This window comes from Plasmodium gonderi, assembly GCF_002157705.1.
Source record: "Plasmodium gonderi DNA, contig: Chr12, whole genome shotgun sequence".
NCBI classification, from domain to species: domain Eukaryota; phylum Apicomplexa; class Aconoidasida; order Haemosporida; family Plasmodiidae; genus Plasmodium; species Plasmodium gonderi.
The window spans coordinates 2,162,060-2,180,311 of record NW_021628937.1 but is presented as its reverse complement, the minus strand read 5'-3'; the positions used below and the strand labels follow the sequence as shown (position 1 = coordinate 2,180,311).

At 26.6% G+C, this 18,252-nt stretch overlaps 7 protein-coding genes across 7 annotated transcripts; 5 read left to right on the top strand and 2 right to left on the bottom strand.

Moving 5' to 3' along the window:
* Positions 1–1,713: 1,713 nt before the first annotated feature.
* On the top strand, positions 1,714–3,327 carry PGO_124510 (replication factor C3; the record flags this gene model as incomplete). Its single annotated transcript, XM_028689241.1, has 2 exons — positions 1,714–1,758; positions 2,338–3,327. 2 exons carry the CDS (start codon positions 1,714–1,716, stop codon positions 3,325–3,327), a joined length of 1,035 nt encoding a protein of 344 aa, XP_028545042.1.
* Positions 3,328–5,585: 2,258 nt separating this feature from the next.
* PGO_124500 (DNA polymerase alpha subunit) lies at positions 5,586–7,229 on the top strand (the record flags this gene model as incomplete). The annotated part of the gene is made up of 1 exon (XM_028689240.1): positions 5,586–7,229. One exon carries the CDS (start codon positions 5,586–5,588, stop codon positions 7,227–7,229), a length of 1,644 nt encoding a protein of 547 aa, XP_028545041.1.
* Positions 7,230–8,646: 1,417 nt separating this feature from the next.
* PGO_124490 (DNA-directed RNA polymerase III subunit RPC4) lies at positions 8,647–9,660 on the top strand (the record flags this gene model as incomplete). Its single annotated transcript, XM_028689239.1, has 1 exon — positions 8,647–9,660. One exon carries the CDS (start codon positions 8,647–8,649, stop codon positions 9,658–9,660), a length of 1,014 nt encoding a protein of 337 aa, XP_028545040.1.
* A 1,928-nt stretch (positions 9,661–11,588) lies between these two features.
* On the top strand, positions 11,589–13,082 carry PGO_124480 (fam-a protein; the record flags this gene model as incomplete). The annotated part of the gene is made up of 5 exons (XM_028689238.1): positions 11,589–11,852; positions 12,028–12,097; positions 12,275–12,384; positions 12,540–12,770; positions 12,984–13,082. 5 exons carry the CDS (start codon positions 11,589–11,591, stop codon positions 13,080–13,082), a joined length of 774 nt encoding a protein of 257 aa, XP_028545039.1.
* A 799-nt stretch (positions 13,083–13,881) lies between these two features.
* On the bottom strand, positions 13,882–14,464 carry PGO_124470 (hypothetical protein; the record flags this gene model as incomplete). Its single annotated transcript, XM_028689237.1, has 2 exons — positions 13,882–14,013; positions 14,369–14,464. 2 exons carry the CDS (start codon positions 14,462–14,464, stop codon positions 13,882–13,884), a joined length of 228 nt encoding a protein of 75 aa, XP_028545038.1.
* A 1,244-nt stretch (positions 14,465–15,708) lies between these two features.
* Positions 15,709–16,689, top strand: PGO_124460 (cyclin homologue; the record flags this gene model as incomplete). The annotated part of the gene is made up of 1 exon (XM_028689236.1): positions 15,709–16,689. The coding sequence occupies one exon, from the start codon at positions 15,709–15,711 to the stop codon at positions 16,687–16,689; it is 981 nt and encodes a 326-aa protein (XP_028545037.1).
* Positions 16,690–17,516: 827 nt separating this feature from the next.
* Positions 17,517–17,861, bottom strand: PGO_124450 (hypothetical protein, conserved; the record flags this gene model as incomplete). Its single annotated transcript, XM_028689235.1, has 1 exon — positions 17,517–17,861. One exon carries the CDS (start codon positions 17,859–17,861, stop codon positions 17,517–17,519), a length of 345 nt encoding a protein of 114 aa, XP_028545036.1.
* Between the last annotated feature and the right edge of the window lie 391 nt (positions 17,862–18,252).

Below are 18,252 nucleotides of genomic sequence, written 5' to 3'. Positions count from 1 at the left end.
TAATTCATAGGTCCTCCTTACATGAAGATACATAAATGTGTAGGATGTGAAACGTTGTATTACCCAGGTTTATATTAATGTATGATACAATAAACATACTACTCTTTCTTTATAATTATTTTTTTCTTTGTTTTGTCCTATTTTATTTCATTTCCTTTATTCTTCCTCTTTTTTTTTGTGAGAGATCCACCCTTTTCCAGCAGCATTAAACCAAAAAAAAAAAAATAAATAAAATAAAATAAACTCCATATTTCTGTTGATTTCTTTATTATAATGTTCGAATAGAAAAAGAATTAAAAAGTAATTTACATAACACATTAAAAAAGTGATTTTTTTATATTTTTCCCCCCTCTTGTTATGCATTGAGAACACTTAAAAAAAAATGCATTTCGTCGATTTTTTTCAAAAAAATGAGCTACATATTTCTCAAATCGGGTTACACCTTTTTAAAAGTAAAACAAACCAAGCATAAAATAAGAAAATTACACATAATTTTAACACAAAAACTTTCAGCTGGAGTAACTACATTCAAAAATATGTTCTGAATTGGTAGAATGTTACATTACATTTACATGTTCCAATGTAAAGGAAGTAAATGAAAAAGAAGTTATTGGTACACTGGGAATTTAAGTCTCATAATTACTGGGCTTGTAAAAAAAAAAAAAAAAAAAAAGAATAAATAAAATGATAATAAAATAAGAAGAGTCACACTTGGAATCCATTACTGTTATTAAATAAGTATATAAATAAACAACACAAACTGCAAAAATTGCAAAAATTGCAAAAGTTTCACAGACAACTGTTTTTCCTTTTAAGTTTTTAAATATCCTAAAAAGCTTAAGCGCAAATTTTAATATTTTCACATGTGATGAAATAGTAAATTTCGTGATTGTATTGATCTGGTCCATAATATATATTCATATATGTGCACTTTGCACTTCCACTTAAAAACATCTCAACTATAGCGAATTAAATGAGGAACCCCATTTTGCATTTAGCACAGAGATCGGAATAATAAAAAAGAATATGTACACTATTCTTCACAGCGGTATTTTTTTCACAAAAGAAGATGAATATTAATACTTTCTAGAAAAAAATGTGTACACGTGTAAACACGAAAAAGCACAAGCAGCAGAACATATAGAAGCACACGCGTGCGTTCATATGTACGTTTCACACTAGTTTAGTGCATTTGGATACAAATATTATATATGCCCTTTCTTTAAATTCTTCTACTGGGGTGGAAAAAAAAATACTTGTTATAGCATACACAAAGCTATTCATAAATCCTAAACACCTAAATCAAAAAACGTGAAGCGGGAAATGCAGAAACACAAATTACATTTACATAATTTCTGCTTTAAAATAAGGAGATAAAAAAGGAAAAAAAAAAAAAAAAAAAAAAAAAAAAAGAGAGAAAAAAAAGGCAAATAATAGCAAAGAAAAGCTGGAAAAATAAAAGCTAAGCATAACCGCATAAATGTGAAGCTTTTGTGCCTTTCAAAAGACAAGTAAAATTTGAGAATATAAAAAAATTCAAAATATGTATTACGATTTTTACCGAAAATTTTCCTTTTTTCCATCCAAATTAATTTAATGAAACATTATCAAAATTTATCAACTAATACATGAGTTATCTTAAATCATTTTTATATAAAAAATTCAACTGAAGGACATATACCATAAATAATAATTATAACACAGTATTTTAAAATGACTGAAGTACAAAGCCAGAAGATAGAAGAACTCACACCATGGGTACGAGCACAAAAAAAAAAAAAAAAAAGGAGAGTGGAGAAAAAATGACTATTTCTAAATATAGTAACAGGGCGGCATATTCACGCGTCACAATTTCATGTACAAATATATACATATGAATTTTCGTCATTCTGTGCAAAGCTATATGTCCATGCAATGCATAGCAGTAACAGGTGCAGTGGTACGAAGTTTAATTCGTTAATTTCCTTTTTTGTTTGAAAATAGCCTTTGGTTGTGGTGCTAAAAACTAGTTCATTTTTAAGAGAAACAAAGGGAAATGAAAAGAAATTCCCACATTTACAAATATACATGTAAAGGAAATTATGAAAAGAAAAATAAAATTAGTAAATGAGCGCTCCATTTGCGAAAAATTACATTTAATTTCTAATCTTTTGTGTTCTTTTGAATGCCTTACCCTGATAATTTATTTTTTACAAGAGTGTGGGAGTACAATACCTACATGCATATGTAGGTATGTACATACTCCTGTGTATAATACATAAACTGTCTTTTTTTTTTTTTTTTTTTTTTTTTTTTTTTTTCTCCTTTTTTTTTCAAATCTCTCTTTCCCATGTTTAGGTAGAAAAATATAGACCAAATGTGCTGAATGATATAATATCGCATGAACAGGTTATATCAACAATTCAGAAATTTGTCGAAAAGGGAGAACTACCACACTTACTGTTACATGGGCCCCCCGGAACGGGAAAGACATCTACTATTTTAGCTGTGTGTAAAGAATTATATGGAGAGTCAAGAAGTTCATTTGTATTAGAATTAAATGCATCTGACGATAGAGGTATAAGTGTTGTTCGAGATCAAATAAAAACATTTGCGGAATCAAAAAATCATTATAATACTTGCGAAAAAACTTCGTTAAAATTAATAATTTTGGATGAAGCTGATCATATGACTTTTCCAGCACAAAATGCTATGAGAAGAATTATGGAAAATTATGCTAAGAATGTTCGTTTTTGCTTATTATGTAATTATGTAAATAAAATAACTCCAGCTATTCAGTCGAGGTGCACATCATTTAGATTTTCTCCTCTTAAAAAGGAAAATATGATAAATAAAGCTTTAGATATTGCAAATTCAGAAAAGGTTGATCTTACTAAAGATGGATTAGAGAGTCTTATACGTGTAGGACGTGGAGACATGAGGAGAATTTTAAATTGTTTACAAGTCGTATCATTGAGTCATAAAAATATGACAATTGATGAAAATGTGATATTATCAACCTTAGATATACCATTACCTGAAGAAGTCAAGAGCATATTAGAACATTTTACTAAAAGTAGCATAAAAGAGTCATATGAATTTGTTACAAAATTACAACACAATAAAGGTTATTCAATAAAAGACATTATGATAAATATATATGAATCCATTTTAACTTATGACTTTCCTGATTCTGCTGTTTGCATATTGCTTAAAAATTTTGGAGAAATTGAAGAAAGATGTTCCTCAGGAGCTAATGAACAAATTACCTTATCCGCATTAATTAGTGCATTTATTGAATTTAGAACTGAATTATTCAAATTGAAATACGATATGAACAAAATATAAATAATGACCATACGAAGAAAATGTAATGATTGCAATATCTTAATGTAAAATAAGGATTCTCTTTTTTTTTACTTATTTTTTTTTAATTTTAAAAAAAGGAAAATATATCTATAGCACGTTTTTTTTTTTTTTTTTTTTTTTTTTTTTTTTTTTTTTTTTTTTTTTTACCATTTTTTTGTTTCCATTTGAACAAAACTAAATTTATAAATAAAAAATTAAAAGATGAAAAACCAAAACAAGTTAAAAAAGTTTACCCAATTTTTTTTTTTTTTTTTTTTTTTTTTTTTTTTTTAAAAAAATAAATTTTTTTTTTTTTTTTTTTTTTTTTTTTTTTTTTTTTTTTTTTTTTTTTTTTTTTTTTTCTTCTACCATATTCATGATTCCATGTGAACAAAGCTACATTTATAAGTAAACAATTAGAAGATGAAAAATCGAATCAAGTTAAATAAGTTTACCCAATTTTATATTATTTCTAATAATTACATGTCTTTTTTCTCGAAAAGGAAGTAGTTCTCATGTATGCCACAAGATACGAAGAATGTCATTGGAGACATTGTGTATGAAACAGAGAAAAGCCCATACTATTGAGTATTTATTAATCGAACTACACTCACTTTTTTATATATACGTTTGTGTACATATACATACAATCGCATGACAGTTCCTTTTATGTATACAGATATTAATAATTTTAACCGATACTATAACCCTTTTGATTCCCCTTGTTTTATTGTTCAACACTTTTTTTTTTTTTTTTTTTTTTGCTCCCCATTTTTGCATGAATTGTTTTTTAATTTTTAAAGTTTACACTCCAACAAGTATGACATTACACCCGCAAAAAAAGGGCTAAGATATCTTTATATCAAAGTGAAATTTCCTTGTGTACTACTTCCCCAATGAATTTATTTATTTCTATGCAATAACTTTTACGGTTCTTTCGTTGTTCTAGTTAATTTAGAAATATATTATATTTTCATTACTACTTCCTATTGCTACTGTTTTGTTATTCGTATTACTTTATTTCCCCCATCCCAAAATAACATATAGAACAACTGAATTTTCTAAAAATTTCCTCACATATAAGAACTTTTGTATATATACTTTTCATATGAAAAAAAATTGACTTCCTTAAAATTGTGAATTTATCGTTACATGTCTTTTTTTATATTTATTTATTTTATTTTTTTTTTTTTTTTTGCGCTGTATTACATTTTAAAAATATTTATGAATTCAAAGTTTTGTTATATTACCCTGCAACATTACACACACAATCTGTTTCTTCTATTAGAGCAATACGGTTTTTCTATAAGAATAAGATAAAAATAATAGCTATCTTTATGTGACTCATTATAAATGTGACTAGTTTAGTAGTGTAAAATAACACACATGCTTGTGTGCAAAAACAAAGAGGCTAATGTCATAAACAGAAGTGTGTGCTTTGTATATTTTTATACCTTATAATACTTACCAAACCGTTTTCGTAGTTTTTAAAATGATACGTGGGTCATTTGCTTTGCTTATCTTCAAACGAAAACATTTTCACGTGTTATATAAATCTATTTAAAAATGCAAAGTGTTTTGACATATTGGGAAGCCTTAACAAATTCCAAAATTTAAATGAAATATTCGATAAAGCGATAAGCATTTAAGAGAAAAAAAAAAAAAAAAAAAAAAAAAATTAGCTATCTAATTCCCCCTTCCCCACAAAAAAAAGAAAAAAAAAAAAAACAATAATAATAAATAAATAATCATTTACATGTGCACACACGTGAATACACATGCATTTTAAAATAAAATGTACGGTATAGTATACATGCTACACACGATGATTTAGTAAAAAGTGAGGGAACTTTATCGAATAAAGAATAGCTAATACCTTTCTATGGAAACCTTGTTACAAGGGAAGAAAAAAGGAAAGCACAAAAAAAAAAAAATGGAAACGAATGTATATCAATTGTAATGAAAATTAAGTTATCTGGAAGTTTTAACCCGCCTTCTTATTTTATATATGCATTTATTCACAATAGTGATTTTACTCAAAAATTATGTATACTGAAACGATTATGCAGATATACAAACAAACAAACGTGAAAACGCGTGAATACACTAATGCACTAACCACGCCAACTTCTTAACAACGAGAACTTCTTAACCGAGCCAACTTCTTAACCACGCAGACTTGCTACTACCGAATTTTTTCACATGAGCAAAGTCTTGCGGCAGTTGCAGCGATACACACATCAGAATGTGATATTAAGATGAAGGAAATAAAACAAGCAGACGTGAAACTTTTCCTGGAAACGTACTACACAGATAACAGCCTAAGTGATGAATTGAAAGATGTGTTCGATTATGTAGAAAGAAATAAACACAAGAGTAATTTTCATAAATTATTTGAAGACTACTTGGAGGAATATAATAAAAAATTATTAAAAGATGAGAGCTTTTTAAAAGATAATGTAATATACGATTATGAATATACAAAGCAATACAACATTGAATTAACAGAAAAGGCAGGGATAAATTGTAACAATAAGTATCACTATTATGTGAAGCCTATCAATACTATCGATAAGAATTACAAATTTTTAGGGCTAGATACAAATGTCATATCTGAGAGCATAAATAAAAAAATAACATTATTTTTAGATCTTTTTTTAATGTATTCTAAAAAATTAAATTTAAATATTGAAATAAGTCCTATATTAAACATGAATGAAGACGAATGTCACATCTTTGGAAGAATTTATACAGATAATGAAATTAATATCAGTGAATCAAACATAATTCTAGAAGGAAATTTAAATTGGAATAATGGAGACAAGGCACAACTATTAAATTTAAATCAAATAAAAAATATATGTTGTTTTTTGGGGCAAATTTTAGCTATAAAAGGAAAAAAAGAAATAAACCAATACAGTATAAAATATTACGTAAATAGTATATATGCTGGGTTACCTACTCATTTAAACATAAAATTAGAAAACAGTGCTTTTTTATTAAAACATTTTAACTGTAACGAAATTGAAGAAGATAATAAATTAGAGGAAGAAAAAAGTGATCTCAGTAAAATCCTACAATTGTACAATAATGATAACATACACATAATGGTGTGTAATGGATATGTATATACAGACAATGAGTATAACGATAATTTAGACAATTTTTTAAAAATCGTAAATGAAAAGTTACCACATGTTGTTTTAATTTTCGGACCTTTTCTATATATTCGTAATTTTAGTGAAACAATTCAAAAAATTGGAGATATTCATGTTATTTATGAAAATATTTTTAAAAAAATTATCAAATTCGCAAAAAATGAACTATTAGAAAAAACACATTTTTTTATTATCCCATCAATTTATGATTCAATCAATGTATATCCACTCCCACAACCACCATTTATTTATGAAAATAATTACACGAACATGGCAAATGTACATTTCGTATCAAATCCATTTTATATTTATATAAATGAATTAAAAATAGCCTTAACATCATGCGATATCATTTACAATTTGAGTAAAAATTTATTATGTAGACCAAATGAAATGAAAATGTTTTATTTATTCGAACAAATTTTAAGACAGCTTTCTTTCTTCCCATCTTACCCATCTGAATATAATATTGAAATTACGAAATTTAAAAATCTCTTATTTCATCCAAATAAATTACCAGATATATTTCTATTCCCATCATACACTAATGAAAAGTCCTATGTTAAGGAGATACATAAAAAATTATTCATTTGCCCTTATTCCATTGACGTAAATAAAGCGCAACCATGCAATTTTTTTTCTAATATTTATATTCAACCCCCAAACGAATCTCAGGAGTTATCAAAACGGGTAATTCTAGAAAATGTCTTCGTCCGTAACAATAAAGTAGACCTCAACCAGTGAAACCAAATGCAGGGAAAAGAACTCAAGTAGTCTTCAATGAGATTCAAAGCTTGGCTCAAAAAAAAAAAAAAAAAATTCTTTAAAAACGTTGAAAATTGTGTTCATATTTAAGAAATGGATCACTTTGCTAAACTAGAGAGGGGATGGGAACAGGAAAACAGTTTAATACACTGTTTTTTTTTTTTTTTTTTTTTTTGTTATTTTAAGCACCATTTTTTCGCATTAGCATGAAAATTTATTTGCTCACAAGAAAAATACACATGCATGAATATGTACATATATATATCTGAAGCATTTATATATTATGTACAAAACATATTTTGCGTGCCTTCCTTATGTCCTATGCTAACTCCTTAGTTTCATTTTTTTTAATTTGTTCATCATTTCTTTTTTATTTATGATATATTTTTCTATTGCCCCCTTGTCATGGCGCTTGTGTAAATGCATACATATATATATTATGTGGGAATATATTCCACCTTGGGCTTTTTTTTTTTTTTTTTTTTTTTTTTTACTTTAATTTTTTCCCAACTGTATTTCCTTTTCTTACCTTTTTAAAAATAAACATAACATACGCTCGAAACTTTTTTATTTGCATATCCCAATTTAAAGATATACTTACAATAGCAGTAATGGCATGTGCCCTAATGCACATGCGTAGTAAAGCAAAAAAATAAAGGTACACAGGAATTTTTTTTTTATATGTTTCTTTTTTCAACGAATTTTAAGGAACTTGGGACATTTTCCTTCATTCTACCGTTACTTTGTTGCCTTTCATATACTTCACTCTTTTTTTCTTTTTTTTTTTAAACGTAAATGTAGAAGAAAATAATACTCACAAATGAAGGAAACAAAGCTTATAAATTGCAAAAGATATTGAAGTATAAATAAAGCAAACAGGAATTAAGGATCGCCTTTTTTTTTTTTTTTTTTTTTCATTTTAGTATTGTAAAACACAAGATATTTGTTAACTACAAACAAAGGCCTTTGAGGATAGTAAGGGTTAAGGGGAAAAAAATTCAAAAATTTGGAGCCCCTTTCATTTAGGCAAAACTATAACATAGAAACAACCCGTTAGTATTTTTGTTTATGTATCATGAACAGATAAACATAGGAGAATTTAAATATATGAAAATGTGAAAGTGTGAAAATGAAAATATGAAAGCGTGAACATGAAAATATGAGCACATTCTGCCACCTACATAATCAAATATATAGCATGCAGAAGGGAATAATTTAATAAATCTTTAACTCATATCTTATGCATATGCTGCATGTAAAAATGTTCATCCACATCAGACAACTATGAGCAAGTCGATATATCCTACATATATATGCAAATCCACCTGAAACAAAAAGAAAAAAAAAAGGTATATCAAGCCACTTTACATATTTCCCATTCACATATTAGTAAATAATGAATAATAGACACAATCAAGATGAATACAGCTTGAGAAGAAGTATTAACAACACACTGCGGAACAAGTCGAATTCACTTAAGAGTGGTATTAATGATAATAAAAAGGGTCCATTAAAAAAGTTTATTCCAAATATTGACAATTTAAAAAATGAAAATAATATAAAATCGGAACAAACAAATAAATTAGAAGATAGCTTAAACAATAGAAGTATTCAAGAATTGATAACAAAAACTATTAATTTTGATTTACAAACTGATAAAAATAAAAATGAAAATCATTTTAACAATAATAAAAGTAATATAGCTTTTCCTTCTCAGGGCGTAGAAAAAACATTAAATAATAATAATTTAAACTTATTGAATTTAGGAATTTTAAAAACCAATAATAATGACATTTCCGTATGTCAACAAAAAAAAAAAACATCTATAGATATATATGAACTAAATAATATAAGCAAAAACATTTTCTATAATAAGAAGTCTACTTCTTCTGATGCTCACTTTTTGCCATTGACCTTACCATTTTTTAAAGATAATGAAAAACAGAAAAAAATTCGAAAGTTATTTCTAAATAAGGAACGGTTCTTTTTCTGCATCCAGTTACCGAACATGTTACCAGCTCTTGCTCGAAACGAGGAACCGAATGAAAATAAAGACAGTATAATAAAAAAGCAAGAAGAACAACAAAAAATGGGCTTTAAAACGGAGGACAAAAATGAAACAGAAATAAAGAAGAAAATGATCCAAAAGGAAAACAATAACGAATATGAACTGAGAAATATAAGTACATTACCAAATGGTAAATTTGCAAAGTTAATTTTATATAAAAACAAAAAAATTAAAATGAAAATTAACGATATTATATTTGATGTTGATGAAGGATCAGAATGCACTTTTTCGCAAGAGATTGGTTGCTACATAAAGGAAAATTCGGAATTTATTTTTTTGGGAAACTGTGACAATAAACTTGTTGCAACCCCAAATATTGAAAGAATTATAAATCAAAAGTAATTTTTTTTTTTTTTTTTTTTTTTTTTTTATAGAATGAAGAGGGGGAGAGTTCCCCCATATTATATTCCATTTTTCATGCTACACTTATTTTATAAACACGATTACAAGATTTGTGCTATGTTTCAATATGAAATTTCTGTTTTTAACAATGCTTTCAATTTCAACGAATTTTTATATAAAATAGTAAGGGGGAGAGGGGGACTCCACTCTTTTCATTTATTCGTATTTATTATTTTTTTTTTATTTTTTTATTTTACTTTTTTTGTCAATTCATTTAACAATGAAAATTTAATATCCATAAAAAAGGTAAAAATGCCTGGAGCAACTTTCATCCCATAGACATGTGTCAGTGAATAGATATACGTATGGTGTTCTTTGATTTGTGTAGTTATTTAAATATATGACGTACATGAAAAATTATGCCATTCTAATGCCCATATAAAGAAAAAAAAAAAAAAAAAAAAAAAAAAAAAAAAAAAAAAATAAAAAAAAAAAATAAAAAAGCAAAAAAAAAACAAAATATTAATAATCCCAACCATAACTATTTCAATAAAAAAAAAAAAAAAAAAATTGTCATTTTTATTCTATCCATCCTTGTCGCCTTCTTATATAGCACAAAGGTGTGCATATATATGTTCTAACGTAAGCACCAAATATGCACATTCAGCGATAGATATATAGATATACACATATTTACACGCGTGTGCCTATGGGCTTATATATATGTTCGCATTCTTCATGTTTAAATTGTTAAATAAAAAGGGAAAAAAAAAAAAAAAAAAAAAAAAAAAAAAGGCGCCATAAAATATAAGATATTTTTTAGGTTTTTTACTAAATGTTTTATCCCAAAAGTAGAAGAAAGAAATATACACAAATTAATTTAAACAAGTTCATTAAAATGAATGTTTTTACATTATTATTGGTCTCTCATTTGTGAAATATTATTTCATGTTTATTACAGTGTGTCCTTTTTGCATGCACATTATTTTGTGATAATAATCCTTTTCTTTTTTTTTTTTTTACAAAAATGGTAAATGTTTTTATGTAAGAGTGTTTGAAGCATAAGGCTTATTCTCATTCTTATTAAATATACAAGGAAAAAAAAAAAAAAAAAAAAAAAAAGTGTGCTCTATTATAATTTCCACGTATTGAAAATATGCTATATTAGTTAAATGATTTAAAAAAGAAGAAATTTTCATCTGCAAATGTTTTAAAAATAAATAAGAAATTTTATGTGAATAAATAAAAAAAAATAAATAAATAAGGAAAATTCGCTTATTCTTATATATTCATATACACATGTGTACACACTTTCTAAGCACGTATATTGTGTATGCGCTATATAAGCATACTTTACATAAACGTTTATTTGTCAACAGGGGGAAATATATGATTTACAATAAATGAATAAATTATTTTTATTTCCCTTAGGCTAAATCTTTAGTGCTTCATTGTGTACTTGTGTTTTAAAAAATATTTTATTTCTACTAAATTTTTTGTTGAATTTTTTTTTTTCTTTTTGTTGAGGTTTGACTAATCATTTTTTTTTTTTATAAAAAATATATTTTACCCTTCAAAAAAACATTATTTTTTTTTTTTTTATTATTTTTTTTGGCATATTAATTTTTGAATGGCAAATTATATATGCTATGTTTTAGTGTAGTGCTTTATCTAAAATTGCCTTGTCCACATGTTACACATGCGTAGAAGGTTCCTACGTATATATATGAACATGTTCACATTTGTCCTTATGCATGCATTCTTACATATATATGCATACATACATATAAATACATATACATATATACACACCCATACCTACTTACACACATATACATGGGCGAAAGTATAAGGTGATACACCCCATACCCTGTGCGTATCACTTCTCCACATACATAAGCAAATGAGAAATGTGATGGTACTTTAAAATGAATAGCAACGAGGTAAATAATGAAGTAAGTGTAGATGAAAGAATTAACAATGTGAAACATTTATTTTGTGAAAACGAAGAAGAAATTAAAAAAGTTAATGAAATTATTGAAGAGACTGATCAGGTTTTGTATAATTTTGCTTCGAATAAAGAAGGGTATACTAAGTACAGTTCACTGGATGACGAATCTCATTTATATTTCAAAAAAGTTAATAATGTAGACGTAGGAAAACTCACCCTTATATTCCGTGACTGTACGAAGGTATACATTATTATTGATAAAAATATAAAACGATTATTCATGATGAAAAAATCTGAAAGAACTTGTACCCCAAAAAAAAAAAAATATGCCATAAAGATGGCACTAGTAGTTGGTACCATAGATGGGTTACTCAGATTCATATAAACACGACATAACTAAATTTTTCACTTTTTAGCTCGAAAAGTTAATACAAATAATATGGGATGAAAATGGAACAAAAAAATTTGACCCACACTTTATAGAAGGTGAAATAAACGAAAATATGCACGTAACCATATCCTTTACGTAATATGCATCATTTTATTATTTTTACATTGTTTCTCTTTTTTCATTCATTTCTTTCTTTATTTTTTTTTTAATTTCGAAAAATTGAAATTTAATTCACAACTGTTTTTAAAACATTCCATAATTTGTCAAATTAGGCAAAATTCTGCGCGTATACAATAAAGATCTAATCCTATTACAACAAAGCTATAAGGGTACACTAGGAAATGAGGGAAGATACTTTTACATTCTTGCACATAAAAAAAAGGTAGGGAAATTTTTTTTTTTCGTGTACATTTTTTTCCACACATTTCTGGGGTCATATAGGACAGTGAGTCAGCGCAATATGATACATCTACTGCTACATATCTATGCCTACATATGTATCTTATGCATGTATTTTTTCATCTTATCATTCCGTAGCTTAACAAGGACACATACCTAATTGCATGTGCGTCGGTAAATGTAAATGATAATAAGAAAAATCAAAGTAGTTTCAAAAATCCGTTTATCAGTAGTGCTAGTTCCTTTTCACTGAACATTGAATGTGACGAACAAATTAAAAGCTCCTCATTACGAAAAATGTTTATTAATGTATCTGGATATTATATAAAAAGAGAAGACACCTGTCTTAATTGTACATACATTTCTTCGGTAAGTTGTAAGCATGGTAGTAAGCGATAATTTTTCTCTTTTTCTTTTTCATGCAATATTAATGCTTCTCTTTTTAATATTATATATGAATGCATTTACGTATATAGTTTATGGCTACATTCACAAAAATAAACTTATTTTATAATCATTGTCATTGATTTTGTTTGAACCCATTCACTGCTACACCATTTTTTTTTTTTTTTTTTTTTTCAGATTGAACTTGATACGTCACCGTTGATTCCGCAATTTATTATACGAAAAATTAAAGCAAGTAAAATGTCACAGCTAAAAACATTAAAAAATCATCTTTGATAGTTTAGTTTGTTGAAATATGTTACAAATATATTTTATGTTACTTGTATGATGATTAAATTCGCATCATTGTTTACCTTCAATTTTTTTTTTTTTTTTTTTTTGATTTTTAATTCCTATTTGCAATTGCATAATGATATATGTTTTATTTTATTTTATTTTTTTTTTTTTTGGATACTGCATATGAAGACGATTTTTTTTTTTTTTTTTTTCTTAGAATTAAGGCATACATTTGTTTATGTCTAGAAGTGTATGTTTCATCTTTGTCAAACTTATAAGTCCGTTATTTATATATACATATTTATTGATGTATATATCTATGTATATATAATTTGAACAAAATTTTGTTTTTTCATATACCTAAAGGTACTATGTTTCAATTTCTAATTGTTAAACAGTATATTTCAAAAAAAAAAAAAAAAATGAGCATCCGTTTTAGCACAGGATATAATGCTTTTGACGTAATCCTTCAAAATAGGAGTGACAAGGGAATCGAAATAGACATCTTATATATAAATGTATATATGCATATATATATGTATACGCGTGGGCTTATTGCTATTGCTTATGTTTTTGCCTCCTTTTACTATCATTTTTTGCAACGCTCGCTTTGCATGTATAGTTAATTTTCCTTTCATATTAAACGTTGTAAAACACTTATAAAAATATATTATATTACTCTTTTGTTCATTGAATATAAGTACTCCTCCCCAAATGTCATCAATTCGTCAGATAAAAAAAAAAAAAAAAAAAGAAAAGTGCCTTCATGTATGTTTGTGTATATGTTTCCCATATGATTCTAACGAATATTGTCTGGTAAAAGATAATTATTTATACAATTATTATCCTTGCTTGGCAATGAAATATGATTAACTGCATGTTTGCCATATATCTTCTTTTTGAATTTGTCAAATTTTAGACTAAAAAAATTCTGAAAAGGTGGAAACAGGAAAAGATACAAAATGAGGGCAAATGGCAAGACGGGTTAAATAATGCAAATGAAATGGTTACTAGTGATGTAGGAAAAAAAAAAAAAAAAAAAAAAAAAAGGAAAATCGTGGGACGCATAAATAGGATCAACATATCTAATTATAGGACAAGCAATCAACAGTATCAAATAATGTAATTGTGTGAGATTTTTAATCCTCGTCACCAAAGAAGAATATATGAAAAGGCATTTGAGGCACATAAAGAAGCGCATGAAGAAATGCACGAAGTATATTTTCATGCTCCAGCATGCGCAAACGCACATGCATGCAAAAATGTACTCATTTATTCAGCATTACATCAAAAAGTAAATTCTTGAAATAAAAGCTCGGTATTATTAACAAGGCTAGCCATGTATAATGTGTTAAGGTTTTCTTATTTTTTTTTACAATCATTTTGGAATGAAGAAAAAGATTATGTATATTTGTTATGTTATTTGCAGATCTTCAATAAAAAAGTTTCCTCTAATTCTTCTCGTTTTCTTTCTATTTTTCGTTTCCAATATCGAAAAAGTATTATTTCTGGTTGTCGTGGGACACTATTCAAAGATGCAAAGGTATACACTTTTTTCATTTACATCTACGTATACATCTGTTTGTTTGACTATTGTATATTTAAGTAGTGAATTCATACACAGTACAACTAAAAATTCGTATATACACTTGTGATACATGTCCTCAAAAAATCGGCTATTTATTTGTTGCAATAAATGGAGGAGAAGCTTAATAGAGAATATGAACAAAATTTGCAAGCATTAATTTCGTATAAAAAAGATGGATGCAAAAAAAAAAAAAAAAAAAAAAAAACTATTTATAACCTTTAGGGTTCATCACACATTTTCGTAAAAAACTGCTTTAAAATTACGAATTTACAATTTTACAGTTTCATAATTAAATTTTGGGACATGAATTAACTTTTTTTTTTTTTCCCCTCCTTACCTTAAGCTGATTTGGTCTTTGGGCGAAATGAATTGAAGCATAAACCAGAAAAGAGAAAATTGACGTATGAAAATTACGAGGTGATAATTACAAAAATGCTAAAATAACATCGTACACTCGAAAAAAAAAAAAAAAAAAAAAAAAAATGAAGGAAACATCGTGTAACATAAAATATAAAGAAATGAAAAATGTACGTAAAAATATGGGACAGGCAAAAAAAGGCCAAGAGATGACTAGATCAAACATTTTAAAACATATATCTTTTTTAAATGATGAGTTATATCTATCCTGGTTCGAAACTATATGTAAAATTTAAGAAAACAGATAAATGAGTACTCAAATAATATACAAATTTGCATGTTGGAACATTTGAGATTTATTTGTACATGCCATATTGGCAAATTCTTTATTCTTCCGTATGTTCATTTGACCCACTGTAATGCTTTTTTTCCCGGTTGATTGTTTCTGTTTAACTGTCGTTTGGTTATATGTTGCTGATTTTCCTTCCGTCATTTACTCCTAATTGGTTAACCACGCATTATTACTCCCTTTTCATTTGCCTTTCGTTAGTAGTCCCTATTCATTTTCCTCTCGTCGTGGTAGTGCCCGTTGTGCACCTGTCCCCTTTGTAGCTGCATATTGCTCTTTTTATTTCCCCTATATAAATGGAAATAAGATAAAAAAAAAAAAAAAAAAAAAATATGAAATATCCAGAGGACACTTCACATATTAGCAAATGGCTTTTCAGAAGCAAAAAAGAAATAGATGACATATGTGTAAAAAAGTATAATAATTTTAAAGAAAAATTTAAAGATTACAATGTGAGCATACCCAAATATGCTGAAATTGAGAAAACAAAACTTTATTTCTGCTACCAAATGACACACCTTTGTGAAATAAAAAATCTGAAGCCTCAAATAGTGGAATGTGCAATTGTGCTATATAATAGATTTTACTTGAAAGAAATTATTTTAGAGTATGATCCTCGTATCTTAATATTTACCTGTATAATATTAGCAATAAAGTTGGAAGGATATGGTAGATTATATAAAATGAATGAATTTTTTAGTGACATTGATATAAATTTAGACAAAGTATTAGAACATGAAAATGTTGTTTGCTCATCATTAAATTTTGAAATTAATTTTTTATATACAAAAGAATGTATCTTTTATTTAAAAAGGAAACTTTTAAATTATATCAATAAATATATAAACAAAGACAATGAAGTAGAAAATTCATTTGAAAGCGTCTGTAATCAAATTTACTCAAAAACATCAGATGACTGTTTAAAAGTTATCGAAAACTTCGTTATTACTTTTACATATACACCTTCACAAATAGCACTATACTGTTTTGTAAATAATATAAAAATAAATTTCAATATAGTTAATGCTGATAAATTTATTCTTGAATTTATTACCAATAATAATCAAATTCTTTTTCAAAAATTAAGAAACAAAATTGATGAATTGCATGTAAGGTATAAGGACCACCTCGATTTAAGAAATACATTTGACGATGAAAATACAACTAGACAAATCGGGGAAACATTGGATACGTGTATTGATATTTATGAAATTTTAAAAAAAAAAAAAAGCAGCAAAAAGTCCAGAAAAAAGAAATTAAATAGCGAAGATTATACTCTAAATGAGTCTTCCAAAAGGGTTGATGTGAAGTAGAGAGATATAGAATGGGAAAAAAATGGAAATGTAGAAGAATAAGAGACTACATATATATAACCAATTTCTTCTCATATCTACAAATATTTGATGAGTACCGCGATTGATGATTTTATATTTTCCATGCGATAATTCATCTGCTGTGTTTTCTTTTTTTGTATAATGGGAAAAATACACAGAATGTAATATACTTTTTCCCACCCATCTGTTTAATTATGTAACTTTTATATTTTTCCAATTCTTATGAAACATATTTCTCCATATTCGTCAGAACAGAGAAGAAGATTTTCCTAACACAAAATATAGCCTTCCTTAAAACCTTAGAGCTTTTTTCATACACCACTGAAAAAGCATAATTTGTAAAATGAAACCATCATTTTTTTCATTTTTTCTTTAAGTAATGCATATTTTCTAGAGTCAGCTTCATTTTTTTTTTTTTTTTTTTTTTTTAATTTCGTATATATAGCCATTTTTCAAGTCCCCCTTTACGCCCTTTATTTTTCCAAGTTGTGTGTAGAATGATCATATACTGCTGCTACATTTTTTAGTACTATTTTTAAGAAAAACACAACAAATGAGAAAAAGGGCATAGAAAATTTTGCGAAAATTATGAGAAAAACACACATGTATTAAAAAAATGGTCTACAAAAATAAAGTAATACGGAAATCAGGGGTGTATTCCAGTTTAAATTTTTTCTCCATTTCGTCCTCTTGGTTTTCATTTGCCTTTCTTCTGTTTCATACTTTTCTGTCCTGTCTTGCTTTTACCGCCCCATCTAACCTTTTTCCACCATATCTGTTACATACAACGCTTTTTTTTTTTTTTTTTACTCATTAATGTACGAAAAGGGCGCAACCAAAAAATTTGATCTATATTTCATTTTAACATTTAAAAATCGTAAAATAAAAGTATTGCTATGAAAGAACTCGTTTAAATCTTTTATACTTTTTCCATTTGAATAAAATGTAATACAATAAAATCTACCAAAATGAAATGTTCCTACGTTGGGCTTCTTTATACAGAAAGCAAATTTTCTCCAACCTAAATCATTTATACTTATTATATTACCATTGTGTTTATTTACTATAAAATTAAAGTTTTTCATTAAATTCTTTACATCGTCTTTTTTTATGTGTTTATTTAGAGCTATATAAGATTCGTACAAAACCATTTTTTTTTTATTACTACTTTTTTCTTCATTATAACTCCTAGTTATATTCTTTTCTCTCCCTTATTTTATTCTTCGCTGTTTAAACATGCGTATACAAAAATCCTGTGTTTTCAATAAGTTCCTGTAACTGCATACTTCTACGATGCACAAAAAGTAGAATGAATAAATGTTTACATATGTGTGCACATATATACATATAAATAAGTGTATATGACCGTTATGCTATACTAACATTCAGCAACTAAGTCATGTGCCATAGATTCTTTTTTTCTATGGGACCCATGTATCATTAATAATCACTATCCACATTGATGTCATAAGGTTTATTTCATTTTATTGTTAGCAACTTTTTTGTACTTTGGTGAAACTAAAGAGCTATTTGTTGCGCATA